The following is a 15006-nucleotide window of genomic DNA, read 5'->3' as shown; positions in this document are numbered from 1 at the left end:
TAGAGCTTCATATATACTTGTACTTCCTACTTTTAATTTGTTGGTTTCATATGTGAGTCGCCAGTTTGCTAAATAGAAATACCATAAACATTTTATGGTAGAGGGAAATGTATGTAAAAATATATAAAAAGAATACTCTTACATAAGTGCTTGAGTATAGATTATAAGTAGTTTTAGTACTACCTCTATTTTACAGTAACTTGCAATCGAACAAAACATAAAAATCGTTGATACAATTCATATCATAAACTTGCTAATTATACCTAATTACCTATAATAGAAACTTTGGCCTTCAATCGTTGTTACCAAGAACGTGAAACATCAGACCATCTATTTCGTGATTGTTCATTCACTTCTCATCTTTGGGCCTGTGCTCCATTTGCCTTTTCATCTCCTCTTTTGCAGTGGCGAAGCCAGAATTTCTAAGTGAGGGGGGCCAAGATTATACCTACGTATCGCAACTATTGAATTGATTACATTTACTTTAAAAAAAAAAAAATTATTAGCTACAAGATTTGATCCCTTGACATCTTGCATACTACCACATGAAAAAAACCAACTCCTCTACACCATAATCAATGACAATTAAGAGCAAATTTAATAAATATCTCAAGCCAAGGGGGAGGCCAAGGCCCCCGCCAGCCCCCCCTTGGCTCCGCCCCTGCTCTTTTGCATGGAAAGCCTTTTACTGATTGGTTTGTTGATACGGTCTCTGAGCTTCGTTCCTCTCAAAATTGGGACGGTTTAGTCTCCTTTGTATCCTTTTGTTGGGCAGTCTGGATTGCGCGTAACCACAAGATTTTTAGGCAAGCAGTGTTGTCTCCTGGCGTGATTTTCCATTTGATGCAGGATTGGATCTCTAGGAGTGTTTTAGCGCAAGGGTTCAGGTCCCTTGTCCGCTCGTTAGGGAATTTATCTCTCACTACTTCGGTAGCTTCTGATTCATGCTATCTACAGGGAGACCTTTCCTCTGCCTTTGACGTTTGCCTTCTTTTTGATGGGGCCTGGAATGCTCAGAATCTTAGTGCAGGAGCAGGTTGGATTTTTAGGGAAGTGTTTTCAGATTCTGTGTTGGGAGGTGGCTCGAGAGCCTGTCACTCCTCTTCCGCCCTTCAGTCCGAATTACAGGCATGTTTGTGGGCTCTTCGGGCTGCCGGTCGTCGAGGCTTTCGTCGTCTTCTTATCTACTCTGATTGTTCGAATCTTTTTTCTCTTCTGCGAGATGGTGGTGACGGAGATATTTCTTGCCACTGGTTGCTTCATGAGATTCGGCTTTCTGTCTTGCAGTTTTTTATCTGCAAACTTCGCAAGGTTCCTCGTCAGTGGGTTGCCCCTGCTCACTGGTTGGCTACTCAGGCTCGTCGTCGACAATTGCTTAGTTGGTCCTTCTAGTTTAAGTGTGTTTTTTTCTTTTTTAGGACTTCTTGTCAAAAAAAAAAAACAAAAAAAAAAAAAAGAAACTTTGGCCTTATGGTGTACAATCACTTCACACAGAATAAGCTCATAGGCTCATAGCTCATAATATCACACAATCTTACCATACTTATATGCATCTAAAATGTATACATAATCAAATAATCGAAACTCTTTTTTAGGTTTATCACAAGTTTCACTCAAAAAAACTCATGATTGATCATAGTAATTAATCTTACCATCAAAGCATCAACCACACTATATACATTTGCACCTAATTTCACACCCTAATTTGTACACTTTTTCCAACCTCATCTAATTGAGGTAATAATAATCATAAACCCTAAATAAATACTACTTAATTACTAAATCAAACAATACTTAACACTTCATTTTATCTCAGGTACACTTCTAGACCTAGAAGATGGCGTGTACTCAAACATGGGCACTTCTTAACCACATTAACATACATACTTCATACTTCGATATCCCATCCCGTATCTGTGTCCGTACCCGTACAACTTACTAGAAAGTTAATTTCTTATACTTACGGCGGTAACTAGAGCAAGGACTGCACATCCCATAAACACTACTCAAACAATGTCTCTGACTCTCCACATTAACCTCCCCACCATTTTCTCTCGCCTCCACCTCCACCGCCGCACCACCACCGCACACGGCCGTGTTATCTTCCAAACAAAGCCGTATAATCTTCTTAGCAGCCTCAACATCATCTCCACTTTCCTCCATAATCCTCTGCACCTGAGCCTTCGGAAGCTTCATCTTAACCCTAGTAGGACCCACTGAACTTCCATTATCAGCCATTGATTTCGTGATAAGAGTAAGATCATCGGAAGCTGATCTCCGAGACATCAAATCTTTCGTAGTTGTCGTAGACGCGAGCACACCAGATCTCACCTTCCTAAGTGGGGTTTGAGTATTATTATTGCAAGTATTATTTAAGGGAAATTTGGGTAATTCAACAAGAAGATAGATTTTTCTGGGTTTAAGCTCAAAATCTGGGTTTAAAGGTTTAGCTCTGAGATTGAACCTGAGAAAATCTTCAGAATCTAACAAAATATGATCTGGGTAATCTTTAATAACATCAAAAACCTTAGCTGGGATCTTCAATTTGAAATTTTCGCCATTGATTTTCATAATTTTTGATGTTTTACTGGTTCCTCCACCCATGTTGTTCCCCATTAAAATTCTGTTTTCTCTCTCCTCAGAAAAGGTCAGATAAGATAGAATATGAAGAAATGATTAATATTTGAATGGTGGGAGAATTGGGTTTCTAGAAAAAGGATGATGTGATGGAAGTGTGAATGGAAACAAATTGGTTTTTGGAGTTGGCATTTCGTCGAACATTTGGTGGGCAATAAAAAAATGGTTGAGTATAAGTTTTAATTTGCGCCCAACATAATCCAGATTACGGCGTGTAGAGAAAGTGTTTTGAATTAATGATGACTTTTATATGGCTTACCGCTTACGTAGTCTACAATTTTGAGATTGTGCAACAAAATGAAGAAAAAGTAAATAAATGTGATTTTAGCACATGGTAAGCACATGAATAGATTTGGTGTTGTAATGTTTAATTTTTTTTGTTTATTAGGGTAATTAAATTATGATATTCCTATGGATGGAATTCATAGTATATTTATCATGACTTCAACTTCATGTCATGCATGATGTATATAGTCGTGAAACCTTATGTTCCAAAAAAATCTGGTATTAAAATTGTTGTGTTCTATTTACTGATTTTCATTTTAATTATTAAAATTTAATCATAATTTAAAAAGATTAGCCTTTGTTAACTCTTCTTCTTCTTCTTCTTTTTTTCCTTCTTCAAATTATCTTATTTGGGCTTATTAATCAAACTTGCATATCGGTTATTTTTCTTGAAATAAAGTGAATATAACATAAAATAGCTCACACAAATACCAATTATAGTGGTTGTCTTCTCAAATGTTCTGATGATGCTAAATTGCCAATCCCTCAAGAATCATGCATTTTTCATTAAAATAAAAAATTAAAATAAAATCATGCATTATTGGTGTGAAAAGAATTATCCTTTTTTGAGATTAAAATAAATGAAAATATATAATTAACTAGTAAAAAAAATATCTCAAAACAAGGCAAAATTTATCAAACCACAATAGCCAATAGGTCTATAGTCACTTTACTCCATTATTATATAAGTAAAAGGAGTGTCTAATTGACTAATGGTCTATCACGAATTCACGATCTAACTTCTCTTTTTCTTGTAAAAGCTTATAAAATTGATGGGGAAAGAAATCGACTTTTTGTAAGCATAATATAATTTTAAACCCCATATGGAAGTAATTATTATAGTCATTAGCTAGAATTAAGTGCTAATCACATGAAATCGATCAACTTCTTCAAGAAATCTATTTTTATAATTTTAATATTATTTTCTTATCAATACAAGTTAATTAGAGAGGTCTTTTTGATCCAGAAAAGAAATGACCAATAAGTCATACACGCCTTGATAATTGCCTATTAAAATTAAATTAAGGGTTTTTGTTGTTCATCTAATAATCCAATGTAGTAGTATTTGTCTCATTGTCTAGGACTAATTTTTCATTGTTTGGAATATATATTTTCTAAATATAGTTTCGATTATTATACATTTATACAGAATAGATTCAAACAACAGTTTAGTGACTATTAGTTCGCTATAGATCAGATGAAGGAGGAATTGATGAAGCATTAGTTAATATCAAGGATTAGGCTATAATGTTATCTACGTACACTTAATTTCCGTTTAATAGGATTATTAGTAACTTTTTTCATTCAATAGCTAAGCTCATTTTGGCCTTAAATTAAAGTTTTTACCTTCAAATTGGAGGTTTTGGCCTTAATCCGATCTAGCTTGTCCAATAAAGCTCTTCTTACCTTATAAAAATTCTCATTCAAGCAACATGAGCCTTATGACATATATAGCTACGTATTAGTACTGCAATTAGTAGTAATTATACACGTATTAGTTTTGAAAACTGACAACAGAAAATAAAGTACCAAGCAACCGAGTTTTACTTTTCAACATTATTTTATTCCATTCTTTTATATGTGAATACATACATGTGACTTATCATATATACTACCTCCGTTAAATGTTATGTACAACTTTGGGTATGATTTGTGAGATTTAAAATATTTCAAAGTTGCACGTAATATTTAACGGAGGTAGTATATATATGCATGGAGATTTGATTACAATGCAAGCTTTAATCGATCTGGATTCCACTCATGGCAAAGAGTATACCGTTGAGTTACCTTATCAAGCAAGCAAGGACCATCCTCTTTAATCTCCCACCAACATTTCTCAATGCAACGCCATGCATCACGATCATAATCATATATATCGAACCAATGCAATTTGCCATCAAATACAAAACCACAGAAAAACAATGTGATTACACTTCTCCCGAATTTAAAGTCGAAGTAATCTCCTGTTTTTTCGAGTTTTCGTACACCTAGATCGTCGTCCTTGGATTTGCAATGAACCTGAAGAGGTTTGTTATGGCTTAAGGTGTTGATAATTCGAACGTTGTCGGCCTCGCTAAGGCTTAGTAGCAAAGTAAACAACATCATTAGCGTGATGAGTATATGCTTAATTATGAAAGGACTCATTTTTTTTTGTTTTTGTGAATGGTGTATGTGATGAATGAGATTGAGGTATTCAATTGAGTATATATAAGCCTTAAAGGCTATAAGGGTAAATGATCAAGATTAAATCAGAGATGTTGATGAAGCCAATATAAGCCTTGTTTTTGTGCAAGGTATCTTCGATGAATGAAATTCACATTTAAAGCATTCCTCATCCATAAATAGTATAGTTCCGTACTTCCGTACGTTGCCAAAATTGTACTCCGTACGTTGCCAAAAAGTTGTACTCCTTACGCTTCCAAAAAAAAAAAAAAAATACCACAAGTCACATTGATTTATTTGGTGTTTATCATATTCTTAATGAATGTCTGGTCTTGCGGTGCACTCACTCCCGTTACAAGAATGAAATAAAGCTTTTTCTCGACTCGAGACCAATACGGCAATACCCCAGGGTCTGTTTCGTATTCATTTATACTATAAGAATCTTGTTAATGAGCATCCCGTGTTTTAGTTAGATAATTAATATATAACTCAAAATAATGTATCGATTTTTGTTAACTTTTGCTTTTAAATTATTTTATTTCTAAAATAATACAGAGTAAATTTATAAAAATAAGTTATATTGCGGTATTTGTTAATTTGCCATGTATTTTCATGTATTACATGTGCTAATGTAACATGGTAAATGGAAATAACGTATTCATTACTTTAATAGTGTTGCTTGCATGCATGATACAACTGTTTGTACAATGAACATAACGTATTTCATATATACGCATTAATTATGTTATAATGTTATATCATCTAGGATATTGCGTAGTGTTTACATTTATTACAAGAATGTCAAGAAATTAATAAATCAAAAACAACCTCTTTAACTCACAAATACTCCCTCTGCTCCTTTTATTTTTTCCATTTGGTATTTTTTTGTGAGACTAAAAGTCAAAGTGAGATAAACAAAAGGGATTGAATGGAGTTTAAATAATACGGAGTATGTACAAGTACTTATCAAAGAATTCAAAATGAACTCAAATTTGAAATCTTCTCAGCTTAATTGCAAGCAAAATATAATTTTTATTGCAATATTATTGTAACACTTACCATATGTCTATGCATGTAATTGTTTACTAATTCCATCCATAGCATTTATAAGTAAAAACAAAAGGATTTTCAATGCAAGGACCTGTCTCTTTGATCTGCCAATGACATACACCTAAGCAACGAAATGTATCACGAAAGAACTTAAAGATATCAAACCAATGCAATGTGTTATCAAACGTAAAACCACAGAAAATTAGGGTGGTTGGGCCTTCTGTGAACTCGAACTTAAAGGATTCCCCAGATTTAAGGTTTTGTATTCCAAGATCGTCGTTCTTTGATTTGCAATGAACTTCAAGATTTTTTCCGTTGCTCAATTCATTACTTATTCGGAGGAGCGTCTTCTTCTCACTGGCACAGAGGCTTATGCACAATGTAACGAACATTAAGAACACGATGAGTGTGTGGTTGATCATGAGTCGAGCCATTTGTTGTTGTTGTTGTTGTTATGGATGGAGGATGTTTAATTTTGTATTTGCTAGTGATTAGCTAAGAGAACCAAATGTTATAATGAGTACAACATGTGTATTTATACTAAAATATACTCTTTTTTGTTCTATGATAATTAACACAGTCAAACTTAACATACTTAGAAATTAAGTCTGTTCACTTCAGCTTAATTTCAGTTTAGTTCAGCTCCATCCAATTAGTTCAGCTCATTTCAACTCCAATCAATTTAGTTCAATTCAGTTTAGCTCATAAAATATTCATTTCAGCTATATTCAGTTCAATTCAGTTTAGCTCCAATTAGTTCAATTCAGTTCAGTAAATGTGAACATGCCCTAAGTTTGATCAGATTGGATAAGAAAAAAAAAGATTGAATTAAAAAAAAAAAAAAAAGGGGGGGGGGGGGGGTGAGAAAGATAAGCAAAAATAAAGTGAACTCCTTGATCAATGGATATAGGATCAGCGATGCTTTTAATCTGACAATCATGTATCAATCCTTCTGAACTTACATGCATATTACTCCATATATTGGAAATATCAAGAGAATGCATGCATGTAAAATATTAATTGTAGTGAATCTAGACTATTGATAAGGAAACTGATTGTTAATTATATTAATGAAAGAACGTAAAAATTTGTGTGTTTTGTTAGTGTTACAAGAGATCGAATTAAAGCCTAATACAATCTATGACAACATATTCAAAAGATAAATCAAAGATTTATATATATAATTCTCCAAGTGGTAATGTCAATAAATTAAAGAAACTTACATAACCATAATTAATAATAAAATCACGATAATTATACACCAAACATATGATGATATGATATACAATAACAAAGATACCAAGAGATATAATACACATTTCTCTTAATAATTTAATATCTCCAATATATGTACTTACCAGTCTTTTGATTCTCTTACAAGTTACAAGTACTCTTTGAGAAAACAAATATATGCTAGGGCATCTCAATGGCGAGCTTAAGGTTCAAATCCAACATAGGCGATGTCTCTTCCCCAGTGCAAGGTATCGCGTAATTCTTTTCATTATTCATGTCATCATCATTATTAGTAGCATTAGTTCCATGAAATTTCAATGATGGCTTACTACTACATGCATTACTATCGTTCTTGTTTGATTCAGATGAAATCGCGATGGGAGACCCTAGTGGCTGCCGTGGAATTTTTTGATGGGGAAGATGATGATAGAGTTTATGGTTATTAGGATCAATTCCCATGCAAATTAGCTTCTTCCTTAAGCAAGAATTCCAATAGTTCTTCACTTCGTTGTCTGTTCTTCCTGGCAACCTTCCTGCTATCAATGACCACCTAACAACAATACATATAATACAAAGTACTCCATATCATTTACATGATCTCCAATTAATCAATAAACTAATGTCACAAATTAAGATTATAACTCTATTTTATGTAAATTGATAGGTATGTATGATAAGTCTAAATAAAACTTATAGTTTATTACAAGTATATATGGCATATTGGTATATATATGCGATGGCACGTAATTATGCATACAACGCGTACTCAAAATTCATCCATTTATTAGAGTACGCGTTTAAGTGAAGATTAATGGAGATTATAATTAAGTGAAGAGAAAATGTACCTATTGCCGAGAAGAGCATGGAGCTTGATAATAAGGTCCTCCTCATCTTGAGCAAAGTTTCCTCGTTTGATATCTGGTCTTAGATAATTTAACCATCTTAATCTACAACTCTTGCGACAACGATCTAAACCTACAAATATTTATAATTAGATTGATTAATTATTCAACCCAAGTTAGATAAGCAATACTCAATATTGTTCATTTCTTGAAAAATTATATTATAGATTTAGATATATCCAATTAATACAATCAATCATACAAATTAAATATAGATAAGACACATAACAAACAAGCTAATAGGTAAATCACCAAATTTCTTGTACAACGGTTGCAAACTGTAAAAGTGGTGTAACCCTTTTGATCAAAATAAATGATTGAAAGGTTGGTAAAAAAGTCTTTTTTTTGAGTGAAGGGCGTTATTGAAAATGTAAAAAGCATAACATTTGAATTGGTTTTGATTGGCCTGAACAATGGTATGATATCAAATTTATAACGGTTGCACTTCATATTTTAGACATGTTGACATGCTAAACAAAGAAGAGATATATAGATTAAAATCGAGTTGTAACGAACAAACCGGCAGCTGTGGAGAGAGAACGCCAACAACCTTCACCATGGAGTTTGATATAATCAATGAGTTTTTGGTCTTCTTGATTTGTCCAAGCACCCTTGTTTCTTCCATCCTTGCTACAATAATATGGCTCCCTCATCTTCTTATTTTCTTATACTATGGAGTTGATGAACAAATATAATTATATGATTATCTTACAAGAGAGAAAAATATACAATAAAAGGCTTTACTATCAACCTAATATTGTAACAAATTGTATAAATTGAAGGGCATAAACTTAGCTTATTTATAAAGTTATAAAGTTATGTAGATAACATGTAAAAGGCTAGCTACGAAAATGGAAGGCAAAGGAGGTTGACTTGGACTGGCGGTTTTATCCTGCGTGACAATTAGGTGGGTCACAATTAAACTCACTAGTTATCCTTGCCGTGGTGAAGGGAATGATGGATAACAAGTTAAGTGTAACAAATATGCAATAAATTTGAGGTAGAGTGGATTATAATGCTTGCAATTTGTAGAAACCTAATCTATGTTTGATTTAATGTTTCTATGCAATATTGGTGATACAATAGAGGATTAACTATGCTAATACTCTTAGGCATTAGCTTCCTTCTCTTAGGACAAACTAGGGTTAGCGCTCCCTAAAGCACATGATCTTGAAATTCCGAACACAACATTAGAGTGCGTGTGTGCCTTATAGTTTAGGTTTGTTATTCTTTAATTTGTCATTATCATATGACGATATAATTAAGCATATTAAAAGATTATTTCGATTCAATTATTTTGTTAAATCTATTTGGATTGAGTTCATCTTACCGGGATTGAACTTATCTCATTTGAACTCATCAAATTAAAACTCACTTACATTGTTGTATCATAACTTTTATTTTTTATGAAACTGTTAATGTTATAGCAAAACTTATACGTGAGTATGTTGAAAGTTAATTTCATTGCAATAAATCTTATTCTTCTTAACCTTTTTTTGACATAACAAGCTAATTTTGTCTAAACTTGAGATTTATTGCTAGATACACAGTAAAGAAACATATAGATAAATTAATAAAAATAATACAGATATAATAAGATTTTTGAAGAAAACCCCCAAAAAATTTCATACTATTGGGCTGTTGTAATGTATTTGTCGCAGGTATGACTGGTGGACAAGGCATCTGGTTGACTAGTTGTTCAGGGATCGATCGACTACCATTCACTGATTTCAAAACATTATTTAGAATATGTCTCTTTCTCATTTGATAGGATATCATTATTTTTTACATGTTTATCAGAACATTGATCACAATTCACAATCTAGAAGACATAATGGAGTATCTAAGCATCCAACCTAATATTAATATGTAATTAAAGATATCATAGTAGAAAAACGATATGCTCGTAATTTCTAGTCTAATTCAGTATTGTATACAGAAACTTGATGTTACTAGAATGAAGCTAAGGAGTAGGACACAATCTTTTACTTCACAACACCCACCAGATTGCGCAAAACAAGTAATTTTAACTACTTGTAGATAATTTCTCTGACCTTTTACTTTTCCTATCTACATCTCTGTATGTATAACTTCTTTGACATATTTAGGAGTATACAGCACACCAGATATGAAATGATTTGCTGACAGTCACCCATTTCTTACATACAGAGGTCGACGCGTAGTGCTGGAGGAGATTATATCATCAACCTGAACAATACACAGTTTAGCAGAAGAAAAAAGATGAAACATGAAAGGATTCGGCAAAAGGATATGGACTAAATCACAAGGTATCAAAGGGGGATCAACTAACTCAAGTTTGACTGGCAGTTAGGAGCTACAGTTTGCGATTCGTGTGGCATAAATAAGTGTGTTCTTGCCATAAATAAGTGTTTGACTCCTACCATTCCACGAGAACTTTCAGCAACAGACGATTCCAGCTCCATCATGCGACTGAATGCAGCAAACTCTCCCATTGTCTCATGATGTTTGAAAATATTGGTTTTTGGGACTGTAGATTATTATACCACACATCACTAAAAATTCCTATGATATTATGCAATTTGATGAAGTAATCAGCAAGATGAAGAAAAATTCCGTCTTCGAAATAAGAAACTTAAAATCATAAATGATCACATTTGACTAGCAGGAGAGCAGATAACTTCTGTTATAGATGGTTGTCCACTTGTCTTTATTCTATTCACCTGAATTGCCCCTATCTGAACTTAGCTATAGTTGTAAAATGAACGCAAGGAGCCCTTATGATCTGAACTTATATGAACTTATTGTCCATTGTATGACCTTGTCTGAAATGATATTCCCTAAAATTTAAGCTTTAAAGATTAAAAGAACAAAGCCTTGGTAGTTGGCAGGAAAGTTCAAACTAGTCATACAAGTAGTTGAATGGCAGGTGAGAAAGATTGGAGGAAACATGCATTTATGCGACTAATCATTTGTTAGAGAACCTATGCAGCAAATCAACAGAGCAATTTCAGTTAATAGTCGGAGATCGTATCTAGCAAATCAACAGAACATTTACAATGATTAGTTGGAACATTTTTAAGCTCAAGCAGATAATGACTCTTCAAATATCCTTAAATTAAGGTGCTGCTCCATGAAGGTTTCTGCATCTAGCCTCATGTTTAAGCAGAAAATTCAATACGTAGTAAGATAATTCCTTCAATCCCTTCTTCCACAGACTTCCGAGTTGAGATAATATACTACGCAACATATTACTTCCAGTCTTGCACGATTCAATCATAGCCAACAATTTCAACAAATAGGGCGAACCAATAAATCGTGCACCTGATATGCTACCCACCTAATATGCCCTCAAGTTTCAGTTTTGAAAGGCCATAAGAAGCCTGTTAACACATATAGCTAAAAGTTTCTTTTAAAATATTGAAAAGAAAAAAGTGCTTGATACCCCAACCCAAAAATATGTTAGGAAAGAAAACACAAAGGATGGAACCGAAAGAAAACAGGATATGAAACATAATAATTAAAGCAACATAGAAAAGTAAGTAAAACAAGGCTCGAAAAGAGAGAAAGAGAACAACATTAGGTTCCAATTTCCAAGTGTGCTTTAACACTAGACACAGGGGAGGAGGTAATCTGATGCAAAGATGGCTTACCTTAGTATGCTCAGCTGGAAGAGCTTCAGCAACAGCAGGCCAGCAGCATCACACACATGAAAAGCCTTCTTGAACAGTTTATTGTCATCAACCGTAATACTTAAACCCTCAATAGACTGTAAATATAATTATTAAAAAAAAAAAAAAAAAACAAACAAACAAACAAAGATGGGTTAACAAATTGCAGTAGAGGATTAACCAGGTGGGGAGGATGTTCAATGCAGGGTATAAAAAAATGGGGTTACAAGGACATCAATACATCAGGAAATGGCCATAAATGACGGCAAATTGATCAAATTCATAAAAATTTTAGCTTTAAGCATAACAGCTATACCACGAATCCACAGTAAGTCAATAATCATTGATCAAATTCAAAGTGAGTTAGAGTCATCTTAAAAACAGCAAACTAATTGGGCTGCAAATCTTGCATCAACGGAATTGCCATAAACTACGAAACTGTACTTAATAAAAACATGAGGACTGATCCAGCTACACCACTTATACAGTCTTCTCACATTACAGTCCATATAAACCTGTATAGCATCAGATTCATCACCCACGGATCCTGAAATACTTTCTATTGTTAACGCCAAATGCATAAAAAATTCAGCAAGAAAGCCATACATTAAAAGGAAAATACTAATCACAGTTTAATATTTTCAAACCCTTAAATTTTACTCTCTTTCTTCTCCTCCACTATCTAACTCCTAGTTGCTTGTTAATATTGGCTATATATACACATCACATTGTCTTGCAAGCCACTTCTTCACCACAAACATCAACAGAGCAAGGGTAAAAAAATTTTGCCTAAGCTAGTCACATTATGTATGACTGTATGTGAACTTCTCTAACGTCCCACAGCACGAATAGATGAAAAAATAGTAATTTTAGCACCCATGTAGTTCCTCTACTATATATTGACATAAACATGTTAGAAAAAGTATAGATGTCGTAACTAGGCAATCTTATGCTCTCGGGGTTTACTCGCCATATAAGTTACAAATCTTATGATTGCAACTACAGAATTGTTCACAGAGGAATGCTCCTATTAAACAAACTTGATGTTTTGCAAGAACCTTATAGGCTACGCAGGCTGCAAAATTAACAGACTATAGATATCCAATTTTGCATTAACAGCAAATTCAATACAAGATCTCAATAAAAGATTAGAAAGAAAATAAAAATAAAAAAAGTTAATCACCATTCACATAAACTCTGGAGAAGAATTGGACCCAGGCTTGCTGTTATCCCCCAAGTCCCCTGTCCCTGGATGTTGCAGATTCTGTAGAACCTGGGGAGGAAGACCACCTAGTCCACCACCCAAACCATCACCAGATGATCCGAAAAACTGACACATAAACCGTGCCATGATCCCGAGAATTTGCAACTGGTTTTGGCAAGCATCAGCATGCATTTGCATTGTTTGCTTCTCATGTTCAATTTGCAAACTCAACATTCTCTCCCTCCACTCAAGCTCCTCTTCCTCCCTCTTCTCCTCCATCTTCATCCTTCGCCGCCTTTCCTCATCAAACTCCCTCTCAAACCTCCACTTCCTATCAAATTCCTTTCTTGCCCACTTCAATTGCATCTCTTCCAACTCCAATTCTCTCTCCTCCACCCTCTCCTCTGCATCCCTCACCCTCTTCTCCTTCATATTCTCCATTTCAATCCTCCCTTCCTCTTTCGCCGCCAACCCGTCTTCTCTAGCAAACTCTCTCTCCTTCCTCCTCTCATCCCTCTTCACCAAAACATTTCTCAACTCCACAACCCTAGCACCCAACATTGCAATCCTCCTCTTCTTCAATTTCTTCCCCAAACTCTCACTCTTTCCCTCATTCTCCTCTTCCTCTCCACAAACAAAATCCCCCCCTTCTCTCTCATCCTCCTCCTCTTCATCCTCTTCCTCACCCACTTCACCATCCTCCTCAAAATCATCACAATCAATCTCAAACCCTAACCTTAACCCATCATCCCCATTTCCCCCAAAAAGTTCAATTTCATTGAAATCCCCAACACCCAATTTCTTACTATCCTTCAATTCAAGCTCCACATCCCCAAAAACCTCCTTATACTTGATAAAATTCTCCCAATGATTCTCCCCATCATCCCAATTGAAATCCCCATCTGAAACCCTAATTTTCTGCTTCACCCCCAAATACTGATGCCTCATATTTTGGACCTTAATCGATACATCTCGCCATGACCACTTAAATGGGTAGTTAATCGGATCTTGAAGATGATGAATTGCGTTCAAATGATCAGCAATTGGCTTGAATTTCTTCTCTCGAGTTCTTAACTTTGATAAAGTCCCAGAATTTTGAAGTTCAGCGTATTTGGTGAGAAGGGTATTTTCTTCGATTTCTGACCATTTCTTGCGCTTCATTGTTTTGCAAAATGAAGGATTTTGTGTTCGAGAATGGAGGTTTTTGATTTCTGATTTATTCGGGAGTTAAGAATTGTTGCAGAATTATTCCTAGTACTTCTTCAGTTGTTCACTACTCAGTTAAAAAAAAAAAATTTTAAAAAAAAAAAAAACAAAACAAAACAAAAAAAAACCCAGTACTATCTACTATCTAATATCTTCAACTGTGAAGTACAATGTGTTCAAACATAATCCAATGTGAAATATTCATAGAGTCCTAGGGCTTATCCTCTTTAGCTTGATCTGTTTAGTTTAGTTCAATTTTATTCCTATCACTTCAGTTCCTAATTTTAGTGTAAGTTTAGATACTAGAGGTATGACTGTATGAGGTTTAAAGTATACAAAGTGAATGTATTTTATCTTCTCCTTTACTCCCAAGTGTCCGCTATATTGGTAACGGTTTTTTTTACCAACAAAGGAATAATGGAGTCATAGTTACCATTTAATAATTTTTTTGTCAAAATATCTTGTAGATTACAAAATACACATACGGAGTACTCAAAATGAGAAGATCGTTAAAAGACAGAATAAGTAAGAACTTGTTCTGATTTACTGAATTAAGCTGGACTAAACTGAACTGAATTGATGGGAACTGAACTGATTAGAGTTGAAATAAATTGTTTATGAGAGAAGAAAATTAGGAAATAAACTCAATTGATTAAAGCTAAACTTAACATAACTA

The 15006-nt window shown here is 34.1% G+C and overlaps 5 protein-coding genes across 7 annotated transcripts; all 5 read right to left on the bottom strand.

Annotated features, from left to right (window-relative positions):
- Positions 1–1504: 1504 nt before the first annotated feature.
- Positions 1505–2800, bottom strand: LOC145594930 (uncharacterized protein At1g66480-like). The gene has a single exon (XM_081651281.1). It carries the CDS (start codon positions 2614–2616, stop codon positions 1939–1941), a length of 678 nt encoding a protein of 225 aa, XP_081507407.1. The 5' UTR covers positions 2617–2800; the 3' UTR covers positions 1505–1938.
- Positions 2801–4647: 1847 nt separating this feature from the next.
- LOC145593866 (S-protein homolog 4-like) lies at positions 4648–5028 on the bottom strand. The gene has a single exon (XM_081650230.1). It carries the CDS (start codon positions 5026–5028, stop codon positions 4648–4650), a length of 381 nt encoding a protein of 126 aa, XP_081506356.1.
- Positions 5029–6170: 1142 nt separating this feature from the next.
- LOC145593865 (S-protein homolog 2-like) lies at positions 6171–6569 on the bottom strand. The gene has a single exon (XM_081650229.1). It carries the CDS (start codon positions 6567–6569, stop codon positions 6171–6173), a length of 399 nt encoding a protein of 132 aa, XP_081506355.1.
- A 979-nt stretch (positions 6570–7548) lies between these two features.
- Positions 7549–8923, bottom strand: LOC145595410 (transcription factor MYB3-like). Its single transcript, XM_081651820.1, has 3 exons — positions 8791–8923; positions 8214–8343; positions 7549–7918 (listed from the first exon to the last, which is right to left on the bottom strand). Exons 1-3 carry the CDS (start codon positions 8921–8923, stop codon positions 7549–7551), a joined length of 633 nt encoding a protein of 210 aa, XP_081507946.1.
- A 1182-nt stretch (positions 8924–10105) lies between these two features.
- On the bottom strand, positions 10106–14387 carry LOC145594682 (uncharacterized). Of its 3 annotated transcripts, none has more exons than XM_081651016.1 (4): positions 13104–14387; positions 11903–12018; positions 10582–10779; positions 10106–10478 (listed from the first exon to the last, which is right to left on the bottom strand). In XM_081651016.1, the coding sequence occupies exon 1, from the start codon at positions 14283–14285 to the stop codon at positions 13107–13109; it is 1179 nt and encodes a 392-aa protein (XP_081507142.1). In that variant the 5' UTR covers positions 14286–14387; the 3' UTR covers positions 10106–10478; positions 10582–10779; positions 11903–12018; positions 13104–13106. The 3 variants fall into 3 exon arrangements, with proteins under 3 accessions (XP_081507142.1, XP_081507143.1, XP_081507144.1); XM_081651017.1 differs by having other exon boundaries at positions 10673–10779; XM_081651018.1 differs by lacking the exon at positions 10582–10779.
- Positions 14388–15006: the final 619 nt, after the last annotated feature.

The sequence above is a fragment of the Chenopodium album genome, chromosome 19 (genome assembly GCF_948465745.1).
Source record: "Chenopodium album chromosome 19, dcCheAlbu1.1, whole genome shotgun sequence".
Classification (NCBI taxonomy): domain Eukaryota; kingdom Viridiplantae; phylum Streptophyta; class Magnoliopsida; order Caryophyllales; family Amaranthaceae; genus Chenopodium; species Chenopodium album.
The sequence above is the reverse complement of the archived record's forward strand: the minus strand, read 5'-3'. Positions and strand labels throughout refer to the sequence as shown.

Bases quoted from the DNA above. Each gene is read 5' to 3' on its own strand.
- LOC145593865 (XM_081650229.1), bottom strand. From the start codon at position 6,569: ATGGCTCGACTCATGATCAACCACACACTCATCGTGTTCTTAATGTTC.
- LOC145594930 (XM_081651281.1), bottom strand. From the start codon at position 2,616: ATGGGGAACAACATGGGTGGAGGAACCAGTAAAACATCAAAAATTATG.
- LOC145593866 (XM_081650230.1), bottom strand. From the start codon at position 5,028: ATGATGTTGTTTACTTTGCTACTAAGCCTTAGCGAGGCCGACAACGTT.
- LOC145594682 (XM_081651016.1), bottom strand. From the start codon at position 14,285: ATGAAGCGCAAGAAATGGTCAGAAATCGAAGAAAATACCCTTCTCACC.
- LOC145595410 (XM_081651820.1), bottom strand. From the start codon at position 8,923: ATGAGGGAGCCATATTATTGTAGCAAGGATGGAAGAAACAAGGGTGCT. The intron at 8,344-8,790 runs GTTTGTTCGTTA...AAATATTTGTAG, and splicing joins TTCTCTCTCCACAGCTGCCG to GTTTAGATCGTTGTCGCAAG. The intron at 7,919-8,213 runs GTACATTTTCTC...TATTGTTGTTAG, and splicing joins CATGCTCTTCTCGGCAATAG to GTGGTCATTGATAGCAGGAA.